Source organism: Channa argus, chromosome 9 (assembly GCF_033026475.1).
Source record: "Channa argus isolate prfri chromosome 9, Channa argus male v1.0, whole genome shotgun sequence".
NCBI classification, from domain to species: Eukaryota; Metazoa; Chordata; class Actinopteri; order Anabantiformes; family Channidae; genus Channa; species Channa argus.
The window spans coordinates 4,421,813-4,442,962 of NC_090205.1; the positions used below are offsets into that span (position 1 = coordinate 4,421,813).

A 21,150-nucleotide genomic window follows, 5' to 3' on the forward strand; every position below is an offset into this window, starting at 1 on the left:
CACACATTTTAAAGCAGATTTTGGCACATACATCCTACTTCACATGACTGACCCCTACTGTCCATCATTGATTCATGAAATATGATGACTCACTCTACTTCCACGTAAGCTCTGCTAGCATCATCAGAATAGGAGTGACTGTTTTTTTTAAGATGTTTGCCCGTTGACACTTTAAACTGAATTATTATTAATAGTGCAAAGATCATCTTTTATTCATGAGGCCAGTTTAAATAGATGTATTATCATTTCCTTATTTACTATGACTATGTACATACTGAAAGCCTGTTAAAATGAAATGTCACTTTCTGTGTGAAAAAGTGCTGATGTAAAGACAGTCCACTGAAGTACAAATAAAAATATCCAAAATGTTATCAAAATTATGCCTGTTGCTGAACTGTTACATGTGATTAGTTTGGGTGTCAGGTAACTAACCTCACTGACCTGCAGACTCTGCTGTGCTGTGAAGTTTGCGTTGTTTGCATGACTTTGCTGGCTGTATTCTGCTAAACCTGCAACTCCATTATAATTCATTTGACTGACACAATGTAATCATCTGTTGAAATAGCGCCCTACATAGGGCGGCATGTGCATCTCTTAAAATTGCACCCCTTTTAATTCTAAATGTTATTTGACATTATTGAGGCAAATCCATATTGTTTTGCAGTAAACAGTCAAAAACACTGGATTTCAACTTGCAATTTACACAAAGATCAGTGTAAAGTTAGGTGAGTTTAATAATGGTTAGGTGTTAAAATGTGGTGAATTTTGCTTCAAATCCCTGATTTCTCACATAATGTGCGACTCTGCTTTGTTCAATCATTCATTTACCACATCATCCCCTTGGAAACAGTTCTGTGTCTACACACCAGGTCCCTATGTTATGTTTACTACAGCTGACACTCTTGTTTATCACATTATTGAGTTTTGAAAGTTTTTGTTAAAACGCTCTTTGGGGTTGTTTTTGTTATAAATTGAACTGCAGTTCGAATTCAATCATATTTTCTAGTTACTATGGAAATTGTATCAAGATTAAAGATTAGTACTAAATGCTTTGACATTACCACCTTTTTATTAACTACTACTATTTTTATTGAAAAGTCTCACAGAAAAGGGTTTTTAATGAACGATTTCAATCTAATGACTGATGTGAGGCAGATGTTAAGCGGGAAATTACAGACAAAAAAAAGAGTTTCATGTTGTCTGATAAAAACCCAGGTATTTATAATTTTTCGTTTGATCAGAGGACATCTCTATCCCTTTCAGTCCATCACAGTGTCTCTCTGCAACATGTTGGCATCAGGCTGCAGTATCTGAAGTGTACGAATGTGCAAACAGGGGTAGCAAAAATTGTGGACCCCAAGCTTTAAACAGGAGCTCCAACACAACAGCGAAAGTTAAAGTGATGCAGATGTTCATATTTTTCACAACTGCAAAATCTGAAAAACAGCCAGCACAAAGCACACTGAAGTTTTCTAGTGCTGCCCCAGAGCACAGAGACATGAGATATTTAATACCTTAATACACGGAAACATGCTGTTAGGACAAAATGAGGTTGGACATGTGTCCCTGTTCGAGTTTACATATAGAAATCAACTTGCCTCGAGAGAAACCTTTACTGTGAAATGTGCCCTGGTTACTTATAAACAGGTCAGATTAAGCAAACATTCAGTCTTGGTTACTTTTATTTTTCTAATTTATTTTCAGTTTAGGTAACAATTCTGTCATGGTCCTGTATGAAGGTGACTGATTTTCTTAGCATAGCCGCAAAGCAAATCGAATGGTCCATTCTGAATATCCAGTTAGAGTTATGACTGTGTGGTTATCTTCTTTTAATCAACTTTAATGGTTAAACACAGATACAGTATGTAAAAAAAGAACACAAACAGACCTTCATTCTGGACATTTTTGCTCAAGAGTGACACAAACTCACATCTCAGTTCAAAGACAAATGCAAAGCACTATAGTAATTTAGCATTACTTGAGCCAGACTTCAGTATCTGGAGTGTCAAAATGAGCTTAACAGATTTTCTGAACCAGGGGTAAAATAGGGCATAGATCACAGGGTTTATGCAGGAGTTAAAATGCGTCAGCCAGATCTCAATGGCCACAGATGCAGCATCGACCGAAGTGTCCTCACCTGCCAGAGAGGGGAAGTAATATGGACAGAAACACACCAAAAACATGACTATAACAATACCGAGAGCTCTGGCTGCTTTCATCTCCGCTTTCTTCACAGTTATACTCCCCGAGCGTTTGACTGATGCAGCTGCAACGTGAGACCTCATGGCACGAGCCTGAGACAAGGCCACCAGAAGCACTCTCATATACAGAACTACGATGACACTAATGGGTATAATGAAGGTGAGAACAAGGTCAACGACTCCTGCAACATAATCAATGACAACTACGCATTCTCCCAAACAGGAATTAGAGCTGCCCGGATGTCTTAAATGATCATTTAAAAGGAGACTCCTGTAGAAAATGGAACAAACCCAACACAGGCAAACACTCATTTGTGTTGTTTTGATAGTGACCTTGGTGACGTAGTGCAGAGGGTCACAAACAGCTACATATCGGTCAATAGATATAAGAACCATACTGGCTACTGCGGCTGAGGTGAGGGTGTAGTCTATGACATAATAGAGAGTGCACAGCATGTCACTAAAAAACCAGCATGTCTCTGTGTAGACGATTTCAACTGGCATCAGAAGGAGGCCCACAAGGAGGTCTGAGACGGCCAGGGAGAGGAGGAGGAGGTTGGTGGGGGTGTGGAGCTGCCTGGAGAGGGAGAACAGCATCACTACACACTCTGCAATTATACAGCCACAAGAAACGCTGTCATTAGTTCCTCTTTCGTAAAGCAGCATCGTGTGTGCATGCAGGAGAGGGAAAAAAAGCACTGTTATTGCAGCCTGTAAATAATTGTGAAGCCAGCACAGGGTGGCTCTAGTGTCTAGACGTGGCAACATTAACACAACAGATCAACACAATTTCTGCAAGATGTTGTATTATCGTATCTGCCTGAAGTGGGCGATGGAGACGATGACCAGCAGGTTAAGAGCCACAGTGAGCACAGAGATGAAAGAAAGCACAACATAAGCGAGCGAGGCCTGAGGGTGAATGTTTGTAGGCTTCCTGCAGGACGTGTTAAGTTGTGGATAGCAGAGCTCAGCTCCATCAAAGGTGTCCATCATCCACGAAGGAGAAGCTGCTGAGCCCCGGCAGCTCTCATGCCAGAACAAGTCTTTATCACTCTCCTCCTCGTCATACAGACCCCTCCTCCCTCACACTTTGCCTGCCCTCACTTTTTTCTTTTCTAAGTATTACTGGTAACACAATACACCCTGCAGATTAAACTATAATGTTGTTATGTAGTAAATCAACTAAATAACTACTGCTTTGCTAATTGTACTTAAATGTAGCTACAGTGTAAGAATGTAATAAATTAAGGGGACATGTATTTTTGTAAATATTTTTGTACACCAATGGAAAAACAAAACCTCTTGAAACACGAATAACATCTCCTGTGGTGTTAACCACAAGTTGTTATCACTTGAAGTCTTTTAACTTAAAATAAGTTAAATAAAATTCAAATAAAAGACAGAAAAAAAAAAAAAAACGAAGACTTTCCAGCAAGCATTGTTTGAAACTTAAAGCCTCTTTTTTGTAGCTTGATACTTTCAGGCTTTTTCTGGGTGTTTTAGTTGCTGACGTATATAGTGGAATTCAGTGCCTTTGCCTTAGTCAGTTTTGGTTTTAGTATTTTTAGTTAAGGTGGGAAAAATCTCCTAAGAATTGGTTTCAGGCCTATTTCACCGTAAAAGGCAGTGATGAAATATTTGAACTTGCCATATAATGAGCAGCCATCAACTGTACTGTGTCACCTTTGAGTGGTTATCTAAAAGCAGAAGCACTGACACTCACACGCATCACTCTTTTTACATTTCAGGAAGTGTAGCATTGAATTCTTTTGAAGCTTGTGTCTCACCTGGTTGACGTAGCCTACAGGTGAATGAATAGAGTTCAAAAGATCAAGGCTGTTGGCTTGTCCCTTCAGTGGTCGCCACGGCACTGCTTTTCTCTAGTTTTTACGCCAGATGTCCGATATAGCCAGTAATCAGTTTCACCATTAATTTGAACCCCGACCTCCCTTTTTTACTGAACTTTGTTCCTGTTAATTATGACTCTGCATTTAATTTATTATATATACAAACAACAAGTAAAATAGTCACTAAGCACTGAAGTTAAAATAAGAACGTCTGTCTATTCTGAATATCCAGCAGATGGCCAAGTGCTGGCTGCAAACTGCAGGCAAATCAATGTAGAAGTTGGAAATAAAGTAGTTGTAAATGTCTAAAAGTTGGGGGCGATGGCTAACAAAACAGCTCTAAGGTCACGTTGGATGTTTACTCTGTTCCTCTGCTTAGTCTTCAGCTGGACCACAGCCGAGCTGAGAAGCCACTTTCTCTAAGAGATATTGTTCTGAACAGGGAGGTACTTTGGTGTGTGGTCATCACCACACACCAAAGGCTCAGCTCAATTAAGTTTATTTCAGTTTTACCTAAAAAAGAAAACGAATTACAGGGTTTCCACTCATCATCCCTGTCATTTCTGGGGAAAGTTGTTAAAGCTGTCTGCAGTCCACGAGTGCACAACAATAATGTGCTGTTTCCCCTTGCAAGATTTTCAAAAGGGTCAACTGGTCAATCGCATCTGGGAGATTTTCTCTTTAGTATGAGTTGCTGGAGAGTAAAATCCTTATCAGTCCATTTCAGTTTAAGCAAATTCTGCAAGAACAGAGTCATTATATATAAGCCTTAGTCTTGCTGATATCACTGGCAAATAATAAACATTTTAAAAATGTTCTCGAGAAACATGACTTTGACTGTTAGTAACTAGATCTTCAGACTTTAACACACACAGAGTTTGCGTTCAGCTTTACTTTTTTTATCAATTATATTAAACAAGCTCTAAACCAAAAACATTTTTCCACCTCCATCTTCCTGCAGAGGATAATGTGCTATAATATGGTTAAACTCGCATTATCAATCATTATTGTTCCCTTTTGAGTTGAACATACAATAGCATGATGAAGATACACAAAGAATGCCCTGTGTTTTGGGTTAAATACAGCTTTATGTTCATATATGTATATTTAAATATGCTCCATTGTTAAATAAAGCGAGTGTAAACCTGTCGGAAACAGTCTGTATGCGTTTTGGTAATTTATTTTATAATCTGCATTAACCTTTTCAGTTCAACTACAGCACTAAAGCTCTGATCATAGGCTGCTGTCTGGTAATCACAAATACAATGTGCAGAAAAGATCCAGCTTACTGATTGTTCAGTTCTTCATAAGAGGAGAAATGTTTCTGTTTTTTTGAGAAAGCCTTGTTTTAGTTGCTTAACAGCGTATCGCAATAGTGTATGACTCCGAGCACCACTGGCACACATTTGATTCGGTGTGAGCTAAAGGTTAATATTAGGGTTGTATGGTTATCTCCACGTTACCATGTTCAAGGATAAGTGAATGCCTCATTTCAGTCACTCCACTGAACCCCTAACACACTGGTCTTACGGGAGCCAGGCTTCAGAATTTTAAGTGTAATAATAAGTCTAATGGATTTTCTGAACCAAGGATAGAAGAAGACATAAATCATAGGGTTTAAACACGAGTTAAAGTAGAACAAACATATTATAAAGGCGGCAGATGAAGTATTAAGCAAAGCATCCTGGCCTATGAGTGTACAACTGAAATAGGGGCAAATGCACACGAGAAAAACCATGATAACAACACCAAGAGTCCTCGCTGCTTTCATCTCGGACTTTTTCACAGTTTCTTTCACTGAACACTGGACTGAGACAGCTGCAGTATGAGACCTCATGGCTCGAGCCTGAGACACAGCCACCACAAACACTCTCATATACAGGACTATGATGACAGTGATGGGGATGATAAAGATGATAATAAGATCTGCAACTTGTTCAATAAATGTGATGATTATCACACACTCTCCATTGCAGGAATTGTACCTGCCTGGTTGTTCGAGGTTATCCTTCATCAGGACACTGAGGAAGACGAAAGAACACGTCCAGCACAGTGAAAGCCACATTCAAACTGTTCTTTGAGTGACTTTGGTGGAGTAATGCAGAGGGTCACAAATAGCCACATATCGGTCGATAGATATGAGAACCATGGTACCTACTGCGGTACCGGTAATAGTAGAGTCTAACACACAATACAGAGCACACATGAAGTCCCCCAGGAACCAGCAGCCATCTATAAGCATTATTTGAAATGACATGAGGAAGCCGATGAAGAAATCTGAGACAGCCAGAGAGAGGAGGAGGAGGTTGGTGGGAGTGTGGAGCTGCCTGCAGAGGAAAAGAAAACAACAAACATACAATTATTTTTTATATCATCCAAGCAGACAGAGAATACTGAAAGAGTGACTCTGCTAAAATGTCTTCTACTGTTACAGAGTTTAGAAATTACTGAAGTGTCTACTTGAAGTGGGAGATGGAGATGATGACCAGCAGGTTGAGAGTCACAGTGAGCAGAGAGATGAAGGACAGAACAATGTAAATAAGAACAGAGACAGAGAGAGGACGCTTTGTCTTCCAGCAGGACGTGTTGAGCTGTGGGAAGCAGAGTTCAACTTCCTCCATCGTCATCAGACACAGGAAGCTGCTGAACTCTGGCAGCTCTCTGACCAAAGCTCTCTGTTATATAACTTACGTGTCTCTTCTATGTCCCTCCTCTAACTTTGTGTCACCTTATTCCTCCTTGTTTTTTAACCGAGTATTGTTACATTAAACATTAGCATCTCTGCTGATGTCTAATGACAATATTTGTTTGTGTGTTACTGGAAAAACGTTCATACTGCAATCTGCACACATTTCACCTGTCTGGTGATGGTGTCACTCACCCAAGACAATCAGCACATTTTTAACTCTCATTATACATCAGTTGACCCAAGCTCACATCCACTCTTTTGAAGATTTCCTAATCTGAATAGAATATATGTTGAACATATGACAGAAACATTAACAGGGGACAAGGAACAGAAGAACCAGGGAGAATACTTGTAAAAATGACATTTTTTAGTATGCGGTAGTGAAAGGACTATTTAAATTCTGCACAATCCTACAACTTGAAAGTAATTTATAACTGTTTGAGTCCCGCTTTACTAAAAGGAGCTTCAGTGCACTGTATCACCCCCAAACTAATGGTTAGTTCACTACGCTACCTACATGGCACAAGGGTTAAGTTACATATTTGTAAACCTGGATTTCTACATTCGTCATGAATTCTTGAGATCCATTTTGTTATCTTTATACAACTGTACATTTGAGCAGGATCTGAAACAACATAACGAGGCCTACGAAGAAACCTGAGACCAGTGTGGAAGGAGCAGTGATGGAACATTGAGCATTGAGAGCGAGTTGACTGGGTAGTGTCACTAAACAGATGTTGTACTTGTACAAGTGGTCTCTCCAGCAGCCTCCTCTGAGATAAGAATAAAACCTATTTTCAACTCATCTCCAGTTTGCCTGAGCCTCAGGCAGTCATCCATGGACCACAGGGTCAGTGGTTCAATCCTCAGTCCCTGGCTCTGTGTTGAAGTGTCCTTGGGCAAGACACTAAACCCCAAGTTGCTCCCGGTGGGGCAGGTGAGCACTTTGACATGACATGACAGCCATCGCCATCCGTGTGTTTGTGATTGAGAAGCAACATTGTCAAGTGCTTTGGATAAAAGTGCAACATACACGGCTGGTTACCAAACACATTCCGTGCTCAGCTATGACGTCTTTTGTTTCTGCTTCATTCTGCTTCATTATAAAATCAACACAAATGTGCTACTACTGTATCTGACACGTGAGTTGACCACAACATCCCACTTCCATGTTTGCTTTGTGGTCTCCCACATTTTTTCCAGTCAATTAATATTTTAAACTCCTCTGATTTAGATAGAAAGCTAAATAGCTAGAGAGATACTTTATTCAATCCTAACAGGAAATTCACAAATTCCAGCAGTATCCACAACCTAAGGCAGTAAGGCAGGAAATAAATAAATGCATCTGTATAGCAAGTGTCTAGCTATTGGCAATCAAAACGCTTTACACTGTTCCTCAGTCACCCAGTGCCCAAGAGTAAAGCATTTTGCCCTCTGATTTTGAGCTGCAGAGATCCTCGTATGTTTAACCAGATGACCAGAGGGCCCCCAGAATTGACAACACATGGCCAGACTGTCCTGCCTGATCTTAAGTTTAGCCATGAAGTGACCATAGGGAAAAAGCTCCTGGATGTGCTGGTTTCAACAGAAAATGCATGTTCTGTAACCTTGTTACGACTGATTAGGGCCTTAAGATTGAAGGTGATATCCCAGAATTATAATGCCCACAGTGCTGGAGAGGCGTTCAGTGATCCTAAACCATTGTCGTGTATTGTTCCAGTGAAGAAATGTTATCTGTTAGGACCAGAGTGGAAATATTATAATGTTAACCGATGCTCACATAACTGGAAAAAGGAGTCACAGTTCATATAACAATTTTATTTAGGCATCGCTGAAAACATCAGTGTACACGTTCTAATTCAAGTGAGCACCAATGCTACATCAGCATAAAGTAGAACGTTAAATCATCTTCAGGTGTAGCATCTTACAATAATTCTTTAACTTGAATTACATAATACATAAAAAGCAGGGGCTGCAATATGCATCGTCAATGCAATAAAAGTGGGTACAGACATTAGAAAAAGGGCAATGTAACATGTTCTTTTCATGTTCTTATTTACAAGCTTCAGCACAGACGGGGAATTGGTTTCAAAATCCCAGTAGCATCTTATTTTACCCTGAGTTTAAATGGTAGCAGAAACCATTATAACCATAATAATAATAATAACAGTTTTGTCACCGTAGTGTCTCTGCTACAGCATTTTAGCATATCCGGAGCCATAATCCATAACTTGAAGTGTAACAATAAGTCTAATAGCTTTTCTAAACCAGGGGTAAAAAAAGACATAGATTATAGGATTTAGACAGGAGTTCAAATAGAACACACATATCACCAAGGCCTCAGATGTAGCACTGACCATGCTGTTCTGACCTATGAGTGTAGCAAAAAAATAGGGGAACATGCATAAGAGAAACACAAATATTACAAGACCAAGAGTCCTGGCTGCTTTCATCTCAGACTTCTTTGCAGTTATAGTGCGCGAATGTTGGAGGGAGACAGATGCAACGTGAGACCTCATGGCTCGAGCCTGAGACACAGCCACCAAAAAGACCCTCGTGTACAGAACTATGATGACAGTGATGGGAAAGATGAAGACGAAAAGAAAATCAGCAAATTGTTCTTTAAAAGTGACGACTATAACACACTCTCCTGCGCAGGAATTCTGCCTGCCTGGCTGATTTAAATTATTCTTCGTTAACACGGAGAGAGGGAAAACTGAAGAGCTCCAGAAACACAGTGAAATACAGATTCCAACTCTTTTAGGAGTGATTTTGGTGCTGTAATGCAGAGGCTCACAAATGGCCACATAGCGGTCAATAGATATGAGCGCCATGGTTCTTATTGATGAAGATGTAATGATGTAGTCTAAAACATAATACACAGCACACATGAGGTCACCCAGGAACCAGCAGCCATCTATGAGCACAATTTGAAACAAAATGAGAAGGCCAACGAGGAAATCTGACACAGCCAGAGACAGGAGAAGAAGGTTGGTGGGAGTGTGGAGCTGCCTGGAGAGAAGATCAGCAACATATGCATCAATAGTTCAGGTATCAATCAATTCAACTGATAGCAGATTAAAGTGTATTAAAACCAAAAGAAAGCCTTTTTTTCATAAAAAAAATATGTTGGAAACAATTTCTGTCTGAACAATTAATCATTTTAGAAATTGATAAAACGTGACTACTTGAAGTGTGAGATGGAGATGATGACCAGCAGGTTGAGAGTCACAGTGAGCAGAGAGATGAAGGACAGCACAATGTAAATAAGAACAGAGACAGCGAGAGGACGCTTTGTCTTCCAGCAGGACGTGTTGAGCTGTGGGAAGCAGAGTTCAACTTCCTCCATCGTCATCAGACAGAGGAGAAGCGAAACTGGTGCGCTCTGAGCGAAGACGTTCTCTCTTAGTCATTAAATAATATTCCTCCTCCCTTTTCTCTGTAGGATACTGTAATTAGTTTTTCCAACGGTGTGTCATCACAATATCTTTATGTACAAGTAGAAAAACTTTGTATAACTATAACTTTCCACTCACCCCAACCAGTTAAGACAGACAGCAGCCCACCCTGAACCTGGTTCTACTGGTGGTTTCTTCCTGTAAAGGGTGATTTTCTCTCTCCACAGTTGCCTAAGGCTTGTTCAAAGGGCATTTGTTGTGTTTTTTCTACATATCTGTAAAGTCTTGAGATGAACATGTTGTGAATTTGTGCTATATAAATAAAGGTTATTTAAGTGTGGGGCAGCTGCAGCTCAGTTTGTAAGGCAGTTGTCCAAGGACCACAGGGTCAATGGTTCGATCCCCGGTCCTGGCTATATGTTGAAGTGTCTCTGGGCAAGACACTGAACCCCCAACAGCCCTTTTTCATCCCCAGCTGTGCAGTGCTGGTCCAAGCTGGGTAGAAAATGGGGAGGGTTGTGTCAGGCAGGGAATCCGGCGTAAAAACTTCCAAATAAACATGTGATAAATGATCCACTGTGGCGACGCTGAGCTCAGGGGATAAACTGAAAGGACAAAAAATAAAAAAATAAAGTTGATTTAAATTGAAAAAGATTTAGTTGATGTTGATGTTGTGCTGCATGGAAGATTTAGCTGAACTTTCAGCTGGAGATGTCTTTCTCTCGTCCAAGCAGAGATGTCAGGTAGACAGGCAGAAGTGCATAATGACACAGTGGAGTCATCGGCTGAAAAGCAGAGAAATAATTGTGTATCATCAGCATATAGATAATAATTAAAGCTGTGTGAGCGAATGATAGAAGCCAGCAATGTTCTGTAAATTCAATTCAATTCAATTCAATTCAACTTTATTTATATAGCGCCAATTCACAACAAAGTCATCTCAGGGCACTTTACAGAATAAAGTCAAGATTATAAAGATGTATAAAGAGAACCCAACAATTCCCCTGGAGCAAGCCATAGGCAACAGTGGAGAGGAAAAACTCCCTTTAACGGAAGAAACCTCCAGCAGAACCAGTCTCAGGGTGGACAGCCATCTGCCTCGACCGGTTGGGGTGAGTGGAAAGGGGAGAGAGAAAAGAACAGAGCAACAAAGGCAACAACAAAACATCGGGCAGATTGGTAGGACCAGTAGCTGCACGCTGGAAGACACACAGCTTCAAAGCCGGGGGACACCTGCAGAAAGGGACAGCAAGAGGGGGACAGAGGAGGACAAAGACAACTACGGGAGAGAACACACAGAGTTAATGACATACAGTGGTGACAATTGTGGGGTGAGAGGAGAGGAGAGAGGGACAAGAGGAGGAAAGGAGCTCAGTGCATTGGGGGGTGAGTCACCCAGCAGTCTAAGCCTATGGCAGGATACCTATAACTAACTATATGCTTTATCAAAGAGGAAGGTTTTAAGCCTGGACTTAAAAGTAGAGAGGGTGTCTGCTTCCCGAATCTGAACTGGGAGCTGGTTCCACAAGAGAGGAGCTTGATAGCTAAAGGTTCTACCTCCCATTCTACCTTTGGAAATTCTGGGAACCACAAGTAGGCCTGCATTCTGAGAGCGAAGTGGTCTACTGGGATGATATGGTACTATGAGATCTTCTATATATGATGGAGCCTGACCATTCAGAGCTTTATATGTAAGAAGCAGGGTTTTAAATTCTATTCTAGATTTAATCGGAAGCCAATGGAGAGAAGCTAGTGAAGGTGAAATATGATCTCTCTTGCTAGTTCCAGTCAGCACTCTTGCTGCAGCATTTTGGATTAATTGCAGGCTCTTTAGTTACCGGGGCATCCTGAAAGTAGGGAATTACAGTAGTCCAACCTAGAGGTAACATATGCATGGACCAGTTTTTCAGCATCGCTTTGAGACAGGTTGCTCCTAATTTTGGCAATGTTCCGTAGGTGGAAGAAGGCTGTTCTAGAGATTTGTTTTATATGTGAGTTAAAGGACAGATCCTGATCAAAAATAACTCCAAGGTTCCTTGCAGTAGTACTGGAGGCCAGACTTATGCCATCTAGAGTAACAATATGGTTGGACATCATATCTCTGAGATTTTTGGGCCCAAATACTATGACTTCAGTTTTGTCTGAGTTTAAAAGTAAAAAATTGTGGGACATCCAGGCCTTTATGTCTTGTAGGCTTGAAGCTTTATTTTCATCTGGTTCCATAGATAAATATAGCTGGGTATCATCAGCATAGCAGTGTTTTCTAATAATGTTGCCTAAAGGAGACATATATAAAGTAAAAAGTATTGGTCCTAACACAGAGCCTTGTGGAACTCCATAGCTAACCTTTGTGTGCATGGAGGATTCATCATTAACATGAACAAATTGAAATCTATCAGACAGATAAGATTTAAACCAACCTAGTGCGGTTCCCTTAATCCCACTTTCATCTTCCAGTCTCTGTAATAAAATGTTATGATCAATGGTATCAAATGCAGCACTAAGATCTAACAGAACAAGTATAGAGATGAGTCCAGTATCTGAGGGAATGAGAAGATCGTTGGTGACTTTGACCAGTGCTGTTTCTGTACTATGATGAACTCTAAATCCTGACTGAAAGTCTTCATACAAATTATTCCCATGAAGGTGATCACATAATTGTTTTGTGACTATTTTTTCAATTATTTTAGAAATAGAAAGGGGAGATTAGATATTGGTCTGTAATTGGCTAAAACACCTGGGTCAAGACAGGTTTTTTTAAGTAGTGGTTTAAATGGAGAACAGAACAGAGCAGACAACTGAGCTTTGTGGCAAACTGGTGGAGGGGCAGTTAGTAATAGAATTTTGCCCCTGCCGAGATACAGCACACTGAAGGTTAGTCCAAATAAGCAGAACCTGAATCAGACCAGAGCTGTACCAGAGATGCCCAAGTCAGAGAGAGCAGAGAGGAGGATCTGGTGGTTTATAGTGTCAAAGGCCACAGATAGATCAGGAAGGATCCAGACAGAAAACTGAGCTGCACCTTTTGCAGCCCGCACGAACTCTACAACCATTGGGGAGCGATGCAGTTTCGTGAGCTTGGCAAGGTGATTCCACCTGGTGGAGAGAACTGGGTGCTCATGGCTGCCATCTTGTAAGTCAAGGAGAATGAGAAAGGTGGAACGGGTTGGGGGAGAGACAGTCTACAAGGGTTTCCTTGTGCCTGTGGGGTCACTAACCGTCTTGTAGTAGTGCGAGTATGAATTTGTACTCACACTCCCTGTTTGCCAACACTGTAGCTCTGCACCTTCCTACAACTAAAAACCAAGTTCTTGATTTTCACAAAGAACATGAGGAGATTTCCCTTTTTCATTCTTTAAACACAAGGCACAGTTAAGGTGAGTAGCCTACATCAGCAGCTTTTTCTTCACGTTTTGCTGTCAGAAATGGAAATGTTTTTATAAACATACAATCAATAAAGTCTAGACAATGAGAAATTAATATGAATTATGAAACCGGAGACCCTTTCACTGACCCTGATGTTCTATAACCTGTTTGAATACGGCTTCTGGGATTAACCCTCTGCAGGATCCAGTTCATCCTCCTGCTCCTTTTCTTTTTCTCCCCCCAAAAAAAACAACCTAAAATGAATGAAAAATAAATACATACAGTATCACCATTCAGCAAGCCTTCTTCACTATCCAACCAGGAACATTGGTCATGCTCCAAGTCAATAAAATGAACAGGTAAATGATAAGGGGTTCAACACGGTTTCCAAACAGGTGTGTGTATTAACACAATGAAATGTGATGGGTCTGAGAAATATCAGTCGTAACCTCTAACTGAAGGCAAGGCAACAATAAAACCAGCTGTAACTTCTAGAATGCTGCAGGAGTTTACTTGCTGTAATTCAGGATCTTTTTTGAAGTACAGTAAAGTTGGTAGAGCTGCCGCCTACCGACCATAGGGTTGGAGGTTCATGCCACATTCCTCCAGACCACAACACACTGAACCCCCGACAGCTCATCACCATCCCCATCCTTAGCTGTGCAGTGCCGGTCCCAGGCCTGCTAGAAATTGGGGAGGGTTGCATCAAGGGCATCTGGTGTAAAAAGTGTCCCAAATCAACATGTGGCGACCCTGAACTCACAGGATAAGCTCAAAGGACCCAAAAAAAAAAGGGTTCATCTTTGTATTTTTATATGTAGATAGTCTGCTTAGCGCTTCAGTAAAAGATTTAAAGTGGTACTATTTTGCAGTATTTGCCCTTTTACTTAAGTATTTAGTTTGTGTACTTCGCATGTTGCAGTACATAGGGCTGTGTATCGGCACACCGCTCAGAGCGGCCATGCTGAACCTTGTTCGCCATGACATCATTAAGGCAACCACTGTTAGTGTTGTGACTGATTGGTGCATGTTCAGTGTGTTTCTCCTCGATGCTCGCAGGAAATATGTCCTGTTGATTTTATTTACAAACCAGCGTGCACTCACTGAAGAAAATGTGTTTCTCAACATCCACTGGTGGTGAGTCACCAGAGGTTATTATTTTGTGGGATTTAAGTGATCACATCGATCAAGGAACAAACTATCATCTTTTCATGTGTGTGAGTTAACAGTTTAAACGGGTCATGAAAGAAATGAGGTCAGCCAAAAAAACCAAACAAAAAAAACCACTACTGTTAAGAGTTTACTTTGAATTGTTGGTCTGCTTAGCAATGATTGCGTAATGTGAGCTTGTTTTTGTCCTGTAACACCTTTGATTGCCGTGGTGAGATTAGGTGACACTAATGAAGGCAGGTGTGAAAAACTCTAAACCAGACAACCAGCAGCAGCAGCTAATTGGCTATACACAGTCTAAGCCCAACACACCACACACACTGATGACAAGTGACAACATCTAACACAACAATGATTTAGTCATCCCAAGGTAGCGTGTGTGTTTTTCTGAATCAGGTCACATAATAACATGTTTGTGCTTATAATTTTAAATAGAGCAAAGTTTTGTTGTGTCTAACTTTTTGTCTATCCACTTGTTGCATTACTCCAAGCAATGGTTGCCTCATGTGTTGGTGTTTTGAGGCTGGATCACAAAGTTTAAAGGCCATCAAGCAACTAAAAAATGTACTTGGTTATTAGGCAATCGTTGCATCATCTTGCACTGATGTAATCATGTGAAAATGAAGGAAAGATTGAATATGTCTTAGGCTCAAAAGTACAGAACTATGAGCAGCAGCTAATAGGATGCACTCTGTTCAACTCGGACAATTCAAATGTAAAAAGTCTTAGTACGTCACGTAACTCTCTGGGTGCGTGTCAAAGTGTGTGTTTGTGTTTCACTGCTCTGATACTGAATACACAAGCAAAACCGGCTCCTCTGGTCACGGGTTAAAATGTCTTTGAGCAAGACACTGAACCCCAGCTTACTTGCTCCTGGTGAGCGTTGGCCAGCCCCCATCGGTGTGTGCGATAGTGAGTGTGAATGGGTGAATAAGAACCCATTAAAAAAAAGAAAAAAAAAAGTACACTTAGTTGTAATACCGTACATAAAGAGTCCATACAATTTATGAACATTTTACAACAACACAGAATTATTTAACAACACTGAAAACTAGGGAATACTGCTTCCTAACCGAAATGCGCTGTGAACAGATTGAAACTTAAAGAACTGAAGTCGTTTATGCAGTTTAAGCCCAACAACATCATCAGGTGAAGTGATGCACCTGAAGTAGTCAGATAGAAACTGCAGTTTAGTTTTACCAGCCCCACTAAACCGTCTTTAGCCTACAATTATGTTGCTGCAACATCACAACCTTCTTTTGCTTTAGATATGATACCACAGGATGCAATCTGAAGTAGGTCAGCTATCTTTGTTAAGTCAGTATGGTAGCAGCAGAAATACATAAGGTTAAAGAGCATCTACATCACAGATAAGGACAGTGGTCCCAAACATATTTCCAACGTAACAAAGGACTTCAGAGGGACAAGGTTTTAGAATCAAATGCTCTTAAACCCAAACAGTTCATTTTAAACAATGAATTGTCTTTACTCATGAGGAATCTTGGACCTGAACTAGCTTGCTTGGCTGTGCTGTACAAAAACATGTTTGCAAAAAGTTTCTGCGTTTAAAAGCTTATTTATTTAAAAAGCTTATTAAGAAATGTAACATTTTCCAGCAATCACATAAGGAAAGTTAAAATGATACATTTTTAACTGAATAACCATTTCATGTGCTAAAGAGGAGAATGAAGGGACCGTAAAAAGCCTAAAAAAAGCATATCAATAGAAGAAACCAATCATTTGTTGTAATTGAGCCAGGTCATTGCAACTAAATATTACGTATTGTTAATTTGTGCTAAGTTTCTAATGCTTTTGCTTAAATTTGAAGATCTGGTTCAAAACATGCTATGTCATTTGATACATCAATGTAAATACCATCAAATAATAGCTGAAATTCTGAACTCTGGACCTGGCGACGTAAGTCTCTTTGACTCCAGAGAACACCTGGACAACCAGGTCCGGAGTTGCTCTTTTAGGACACATAAGAAGAAAGTCCAGGTGAGACATGTTTTTACTTGTGAGAAAATATTCGGTTTGGACTGGACAAAGGGTGTTGACTGCATACAGCGGGTCGAGGACATGATGCAAGAAGAACCAAGCAAAAATGGCAGTGTTTTCTGTACAACACATTAAAGGTCTCACATTATTCCCTGAATTTGTTTCACAACTTCAGTGTCTTTCCTAACCAGACAGAAGTTGGCCATTGTTGTTATCATCTTCATACAAATGAGCATTCTTTGCCGTCGGGTGTCTGTATTTTTTTTGCTTTCGCAGCAATCACAGGATAAAGACGTCATCAACGTGCCCATTTGGTCACAGTGAAATTCTCCAGATCATTGTCTGCTCTATTCACAAGCGAGCTAATGGATATTTTGCAGACTTTGTATTAGGGAGCTGGCTGCATAACATTTACACAATGCCTGGGACAACTTACTTGAGAGTTGTGTTCTCACCTACACCCCCTCTGAATAAAGTGTAGAGAGACTAATAATTCCAGTGCATGTCTGAAATGGGCTACATTGGACCCCATTTCAGTTCACCCGTGGACATCAGGAGCCTCATTTTACAAGAATTGCTTCATATGAAAAGTTGCATAAACGAGGGTTAAACATCTCTTTTTCTACATCTCTCTCTGCAAATTTTGGTATTTGTGCTAAACAAATTACATTTTTGTTTTATTTGTACAAAAACTGACTAGACTTTTTATCTGCAGGACATTGTAATTTCCTGGTGGGTTTTTTGCAATTTCACAGTGATGACAAGACTCCACAAATATTAGAAGTTTAAACTCAGACATTTGCTTTTAAATATAAAGCAACTTACAGTAAAAGACTGAACCAATAACCACTGACCACTTGACTCCACACTCCACTGTTTACAGTATTGTGGTGTCACGGGAGCCAGGCCTCAATATCTGAAGTGTAACAACAAGTCTAATAGATTTTCTGAACCAGGGATAGAACAAGACGTAGATCACGGGGTTTAGACAGGAGTTAAAATAGAACAGAAATATTAAAAAGACAGCACCTGACCCACTGATTAAGCTGTCCTGACCTTTAAAAGTGGCACAGAAATATGGGCAGATGCATATTAGAAAGACAACTATAACCACACCGAGAGTCCTGGCGGCTTTAAGCTCCGATTTTTTGGCTGATACTTTCATTGAACGCTGCAGGGAGACAGCTGCAATGTGAGACCTCATGGCACGAGCCTGAGCCACAGCCACCACAAACACACCGGTATACAGAACGATGATGACACTAATGGGGACAATGAAAAGTAAAAGAAGATGTGCAACTTGATCAATATATGTGATGTTTATAACACATTCTCCAACACAGGTATTAAATTTGCCTGGTTGTTCTAAATTGTCCTTCATCAGCACGCTCATAAAGAAGAAAGAAAAAATCCAGCACATTAAAACACACACTTGAACTCTTCTTGGAGTGACTTTGATTAAGTAATGCAAAGGATCACGAATAGCTATGTAGCGATCCACTGATATGAGCACCATTATTGCTATTGAGGAACAGGTGGCAAGGTAGTCAAAAACACACGTCAGAGTGCACATGAGGTCACCGAGGATCCAGCAGCCGTCTATGAGCATCATTTGAAACAACATGATGAGGCCCACAAAGAAGTCTGAGACAGCCAGAGAGAGGAGGAGGAGGTTGGTGGGAGTGTGGAGCTGTCTGGAGAGGAAAAGAGAAGATTTATGTGTGCTGTCAAAACCAGATGAAAAAAGTCTGAAGCAATTAAATAAGCATACATTTTCCCAGTCACTTCTTTCTACACAGCTAATAGTTTTATAAATCACTAAAACATGTGTCTACTTGAAGTGGGAGATGGAGATGACGACCAGCAGGTTGAGAGTCACAGTGAGTAGAGAGATGAAGGACAGAACAATGTAAATAAGAACAGAGACAGAGAGAGGACGCTTTGTCTTCCAGCAGGACGTGTTGAGCTGTGGGAAGCAGAGTTCAACTTCCTCCATCGTCATCAGACAGAGGAGAAGCTGCTGAACTCTGGCAGCTCTCTGACCAATACTCTGAATTTTGTCCCTCCTCTTACACATTCTCTGTTACATTGAATTGAATGTTCCACCTACTTTTCTCTGCATCATCATCCTATGCTAATGTGTAATCAAGTTATTTTTATGTGTTTGTGTGTGAGTTCAGCTGCAGAAGATGTCTGTATGTTTGTCTTCTGATACATTTCTGCTTTGATTGGACATCATCTTAATAAAAGTGAGGATTTTACCATTTGCAGCCCTTATGACTGAGCTGAACTGATTAGGCTCATCACCCAGGAAGGATGTGGATGCAGAGACCACTGTGTTTCTCTGATTCCCGTTCTTCATAAAATGCCCTGAACAAACTGCACAGGTGCCTGTAGGCCTCCTTCTATGTTCAGAATAAGTGGAGCTGGTAAAATTAAATGACACTTAAATAATAACCAAGTGTCACTAGTATCTGAAAAAGTTTTCTTTGAAAGGTTTCGTGTCAACATGTAAAAATGTCAATATCACACTCTGAGCTCCATTTTCAAATCTGTTGACATGGCCTCTCTGCTCATCCACAAACTCACACAATGAAGTTTCCTAACGACTGTATCAAGGTCTGTATCACTGTGCTGCCATTTGGAGTTTGCTGCTTGAAATCTTAATAAAACTGTGTTGCTAAACTTTGCCGCACGTGGCAGAATCAAACTGTTACATTTTATTTTTATCAGAATACTTAGTAGATATCTCTAATACAGAGGATGTTTTACGAATATGTGGTTGCCAGAGCTGTTCAGACTCAATAAACTGATCAGAAGGGACAGAGACATTGTGGATGACGGAGCCTGACACTTTCACAGCAATGTTAGCAGAAAGAAGAAAGCGATTTCCTCTCTCGGATTAAAAATGTATTTATTATTCTGATATCTGTCATTTTGATGTGTAAGAGAATTTTCTCTTGATCAGTGTAGAAAAACAATTAAATCTATAATGATTCAAAATATTTTTAAAATGATTTACATCAATGTTTGTTGAATCAAATTAGAACCTTCCAATACTGCAGAAATCACTTCCACCCACTCAGAGACAACAACCCCAGAAATGAAAAACTAGTAAAACCGAACAAAACAATCTGAGGTTTAATGAAGATCAGTGTGATCTGATAGTTACAAGTATTTGCACTGGTGCAGAAAGGTGATTTCAGAGTAAGACGGCGTTTTACTGAATCTTTTTTCAGCTTCTGAGCAGGGACTTCATTTCAGTGACTGCACAGCGTCTCTCAGGAGCATTTTGGCGTCAAAATGTAAAAAATAAAATCTAAAATCACAAATATTTTCATTTGATTCAACTATAAGTTTGTTTGAATTGTTGTTGACTCAACATTAACTTGTGAATACAGATTTATTTTAACAATGTAAAGGCCTGATTTCAGTCCGTCCACTCCATATTTGTCTCACAGGAACCAGGCTTTAGTATTTGAAATGTAACAATAAGTCTAATTGATTTTCGAAACCAGGGGTAAAACAAAGAATAAATCAGTGGATTTAGACAAGAGTTTGAATAGTAAAAACATATTACAATAGCAGCAGATGAAGCATTGAACAAAGTGTCCTGACCTGTTACTGTCACACCAAAATATGGGCACATACACATTAGAAACACAACTATAACAACACCCAGAGTCCCAGCTGCTTTAATCTCAGACTTTTTAGCTGTTACTTTTACTGAACGCTGGAGTGAGACAGCAGCAATGTGAGACCTCATGGCTCGAGCCTGAGACACAGCCACCACAAATACTCTCATATACAGAACTATGATGACAGTGATGGGAAGGAGGAAGGTGAAAATAAAATCTGTAACTTGGACAATGCTTTTGCTGACCATCACACACTCTCCAGCACAGGTGTTAAACCTGCCTGGTTGTGTCAATTCGTCACTCATTACTATCATAGTGTACAAGAAAGAACTGAACCAGCACAATAAGACACAAAGTTGAACTCTTCTTGGAGTGACTTTGGTGGAGTAATGCAGAGGGTCACAAATAGCCACATATCGGTCGACTGATATCAGAGCCATGATTCCTACTGAGGTACAGGTAGTAATATAGTCTAAACAAAAATACAAAGTGCATATGAGGTCACCCAGGAACCAGCAGCCGTCTATGAGCATAATCTGAAACAACATGTCGAAGCCCACGAGGAAATCAGAGACAGCCAGAGAGAGGAGGAGGAGGTTGGTGGGAGTGTGGAGCTGCCTGGAGAAGAAAGAGAACAACATACTTATTATGTGTAATATCAGTTATCATCTGAACAGATAAAGTTTCTTTATCAAATTCAAAAATATATGTAGAAAAAATTAAAAATTAAAGTGTCTACTTGAAGTGCGAGATGGAGATGATGACCAGCAGGTTGAGAGTCACAGTGAGCAGAGAGATGAAGGACAGCACAATGTAAATAAGAACAGAGACAGAGAGAGGACG

General features: G+C 40.2%; 2 protein-coding genes and 1 pseudogene across 2 annotated transcripts; all 3 read right to left on the reverse strand.

The window, feature by feature from the left end:
• Positions 1-1,958: 1,958 nt before the first annotated feature.
• On the reverse strand, positions 1,959-3,194 carry LOC137133254 (trace amine-associated receptor 8a-like). Its single transcript, XM_067516697.1, has 2 exons — positions 3,022-3,194; positions 1,959-2,778 (listed from the first exon to the last, which is right to left on the reverse strand). Exons 1-2 carry the CDS (start codon positions 3,192-3,194, stop codon positions 1,959-1,961), a joined length of 993 nt encoding a protein of 330 aa, XP_067372798.1.
• Positions 3,195-5,540: 2,346 nt separating this feature from the next.
• Positions 5,541-10,086, reverse strand: LOC137132928 (trace amine-associated receptor 8b-like; annotated as a pseudogene).
• A 7,460-nt stretch (positions 10,087-17,546) lies between these two features.
• LOC137132929 (trace amine-associated receptor 13c-like) lies at positions 17,547-18,746 on the reverse strand. The gene is made up of 2 exons (XM_067515960.1): positions 18,505-18,746; positions 17,547-18,363 (listed from the first exon to the last, which is right to left on the reverse strand). Exons 1-2 carry the CDS (start codon positions 18,744-18,746, stop codon positions 17,547-17,549), a joined length of 1,059 nt encoding a protein of 352 aa, XP_067372061.1.
• Between the last annotated feature and the right edge of the window lie 2,404 nt (positions 18,747-21,150).

Coding starts and splice junctions, on each gene's coding strand:
- LOC137133254 (XM_067516697.1), bottom strand. CDS start 3,194: ATGATGGACACCTTTGATGGAGCTGAGCTCTGCTATCCACAACTTAAC. Junction 2,779..3,021: donor GTCTCCATCGCCCACTTCAG/GCAGATACGATA, acceptor CTCCCTCTCCAG/GCAGCTCCACACCCCCACCA.
- LOC137132929 (XM_067515960.1), bottom strand. CDS start 18,746: ATGTGTAAGAGGAGGGACAAAATTCAGAGTATTGGTCAGAGAGCTGCC. Junction 18,364..18,504: donor ATCTCCATCTCCCACTTCAA/GTAGACACATGT, acceptor TTTCCTCTCCAG/ACAGCTCCACACTCCCACCA.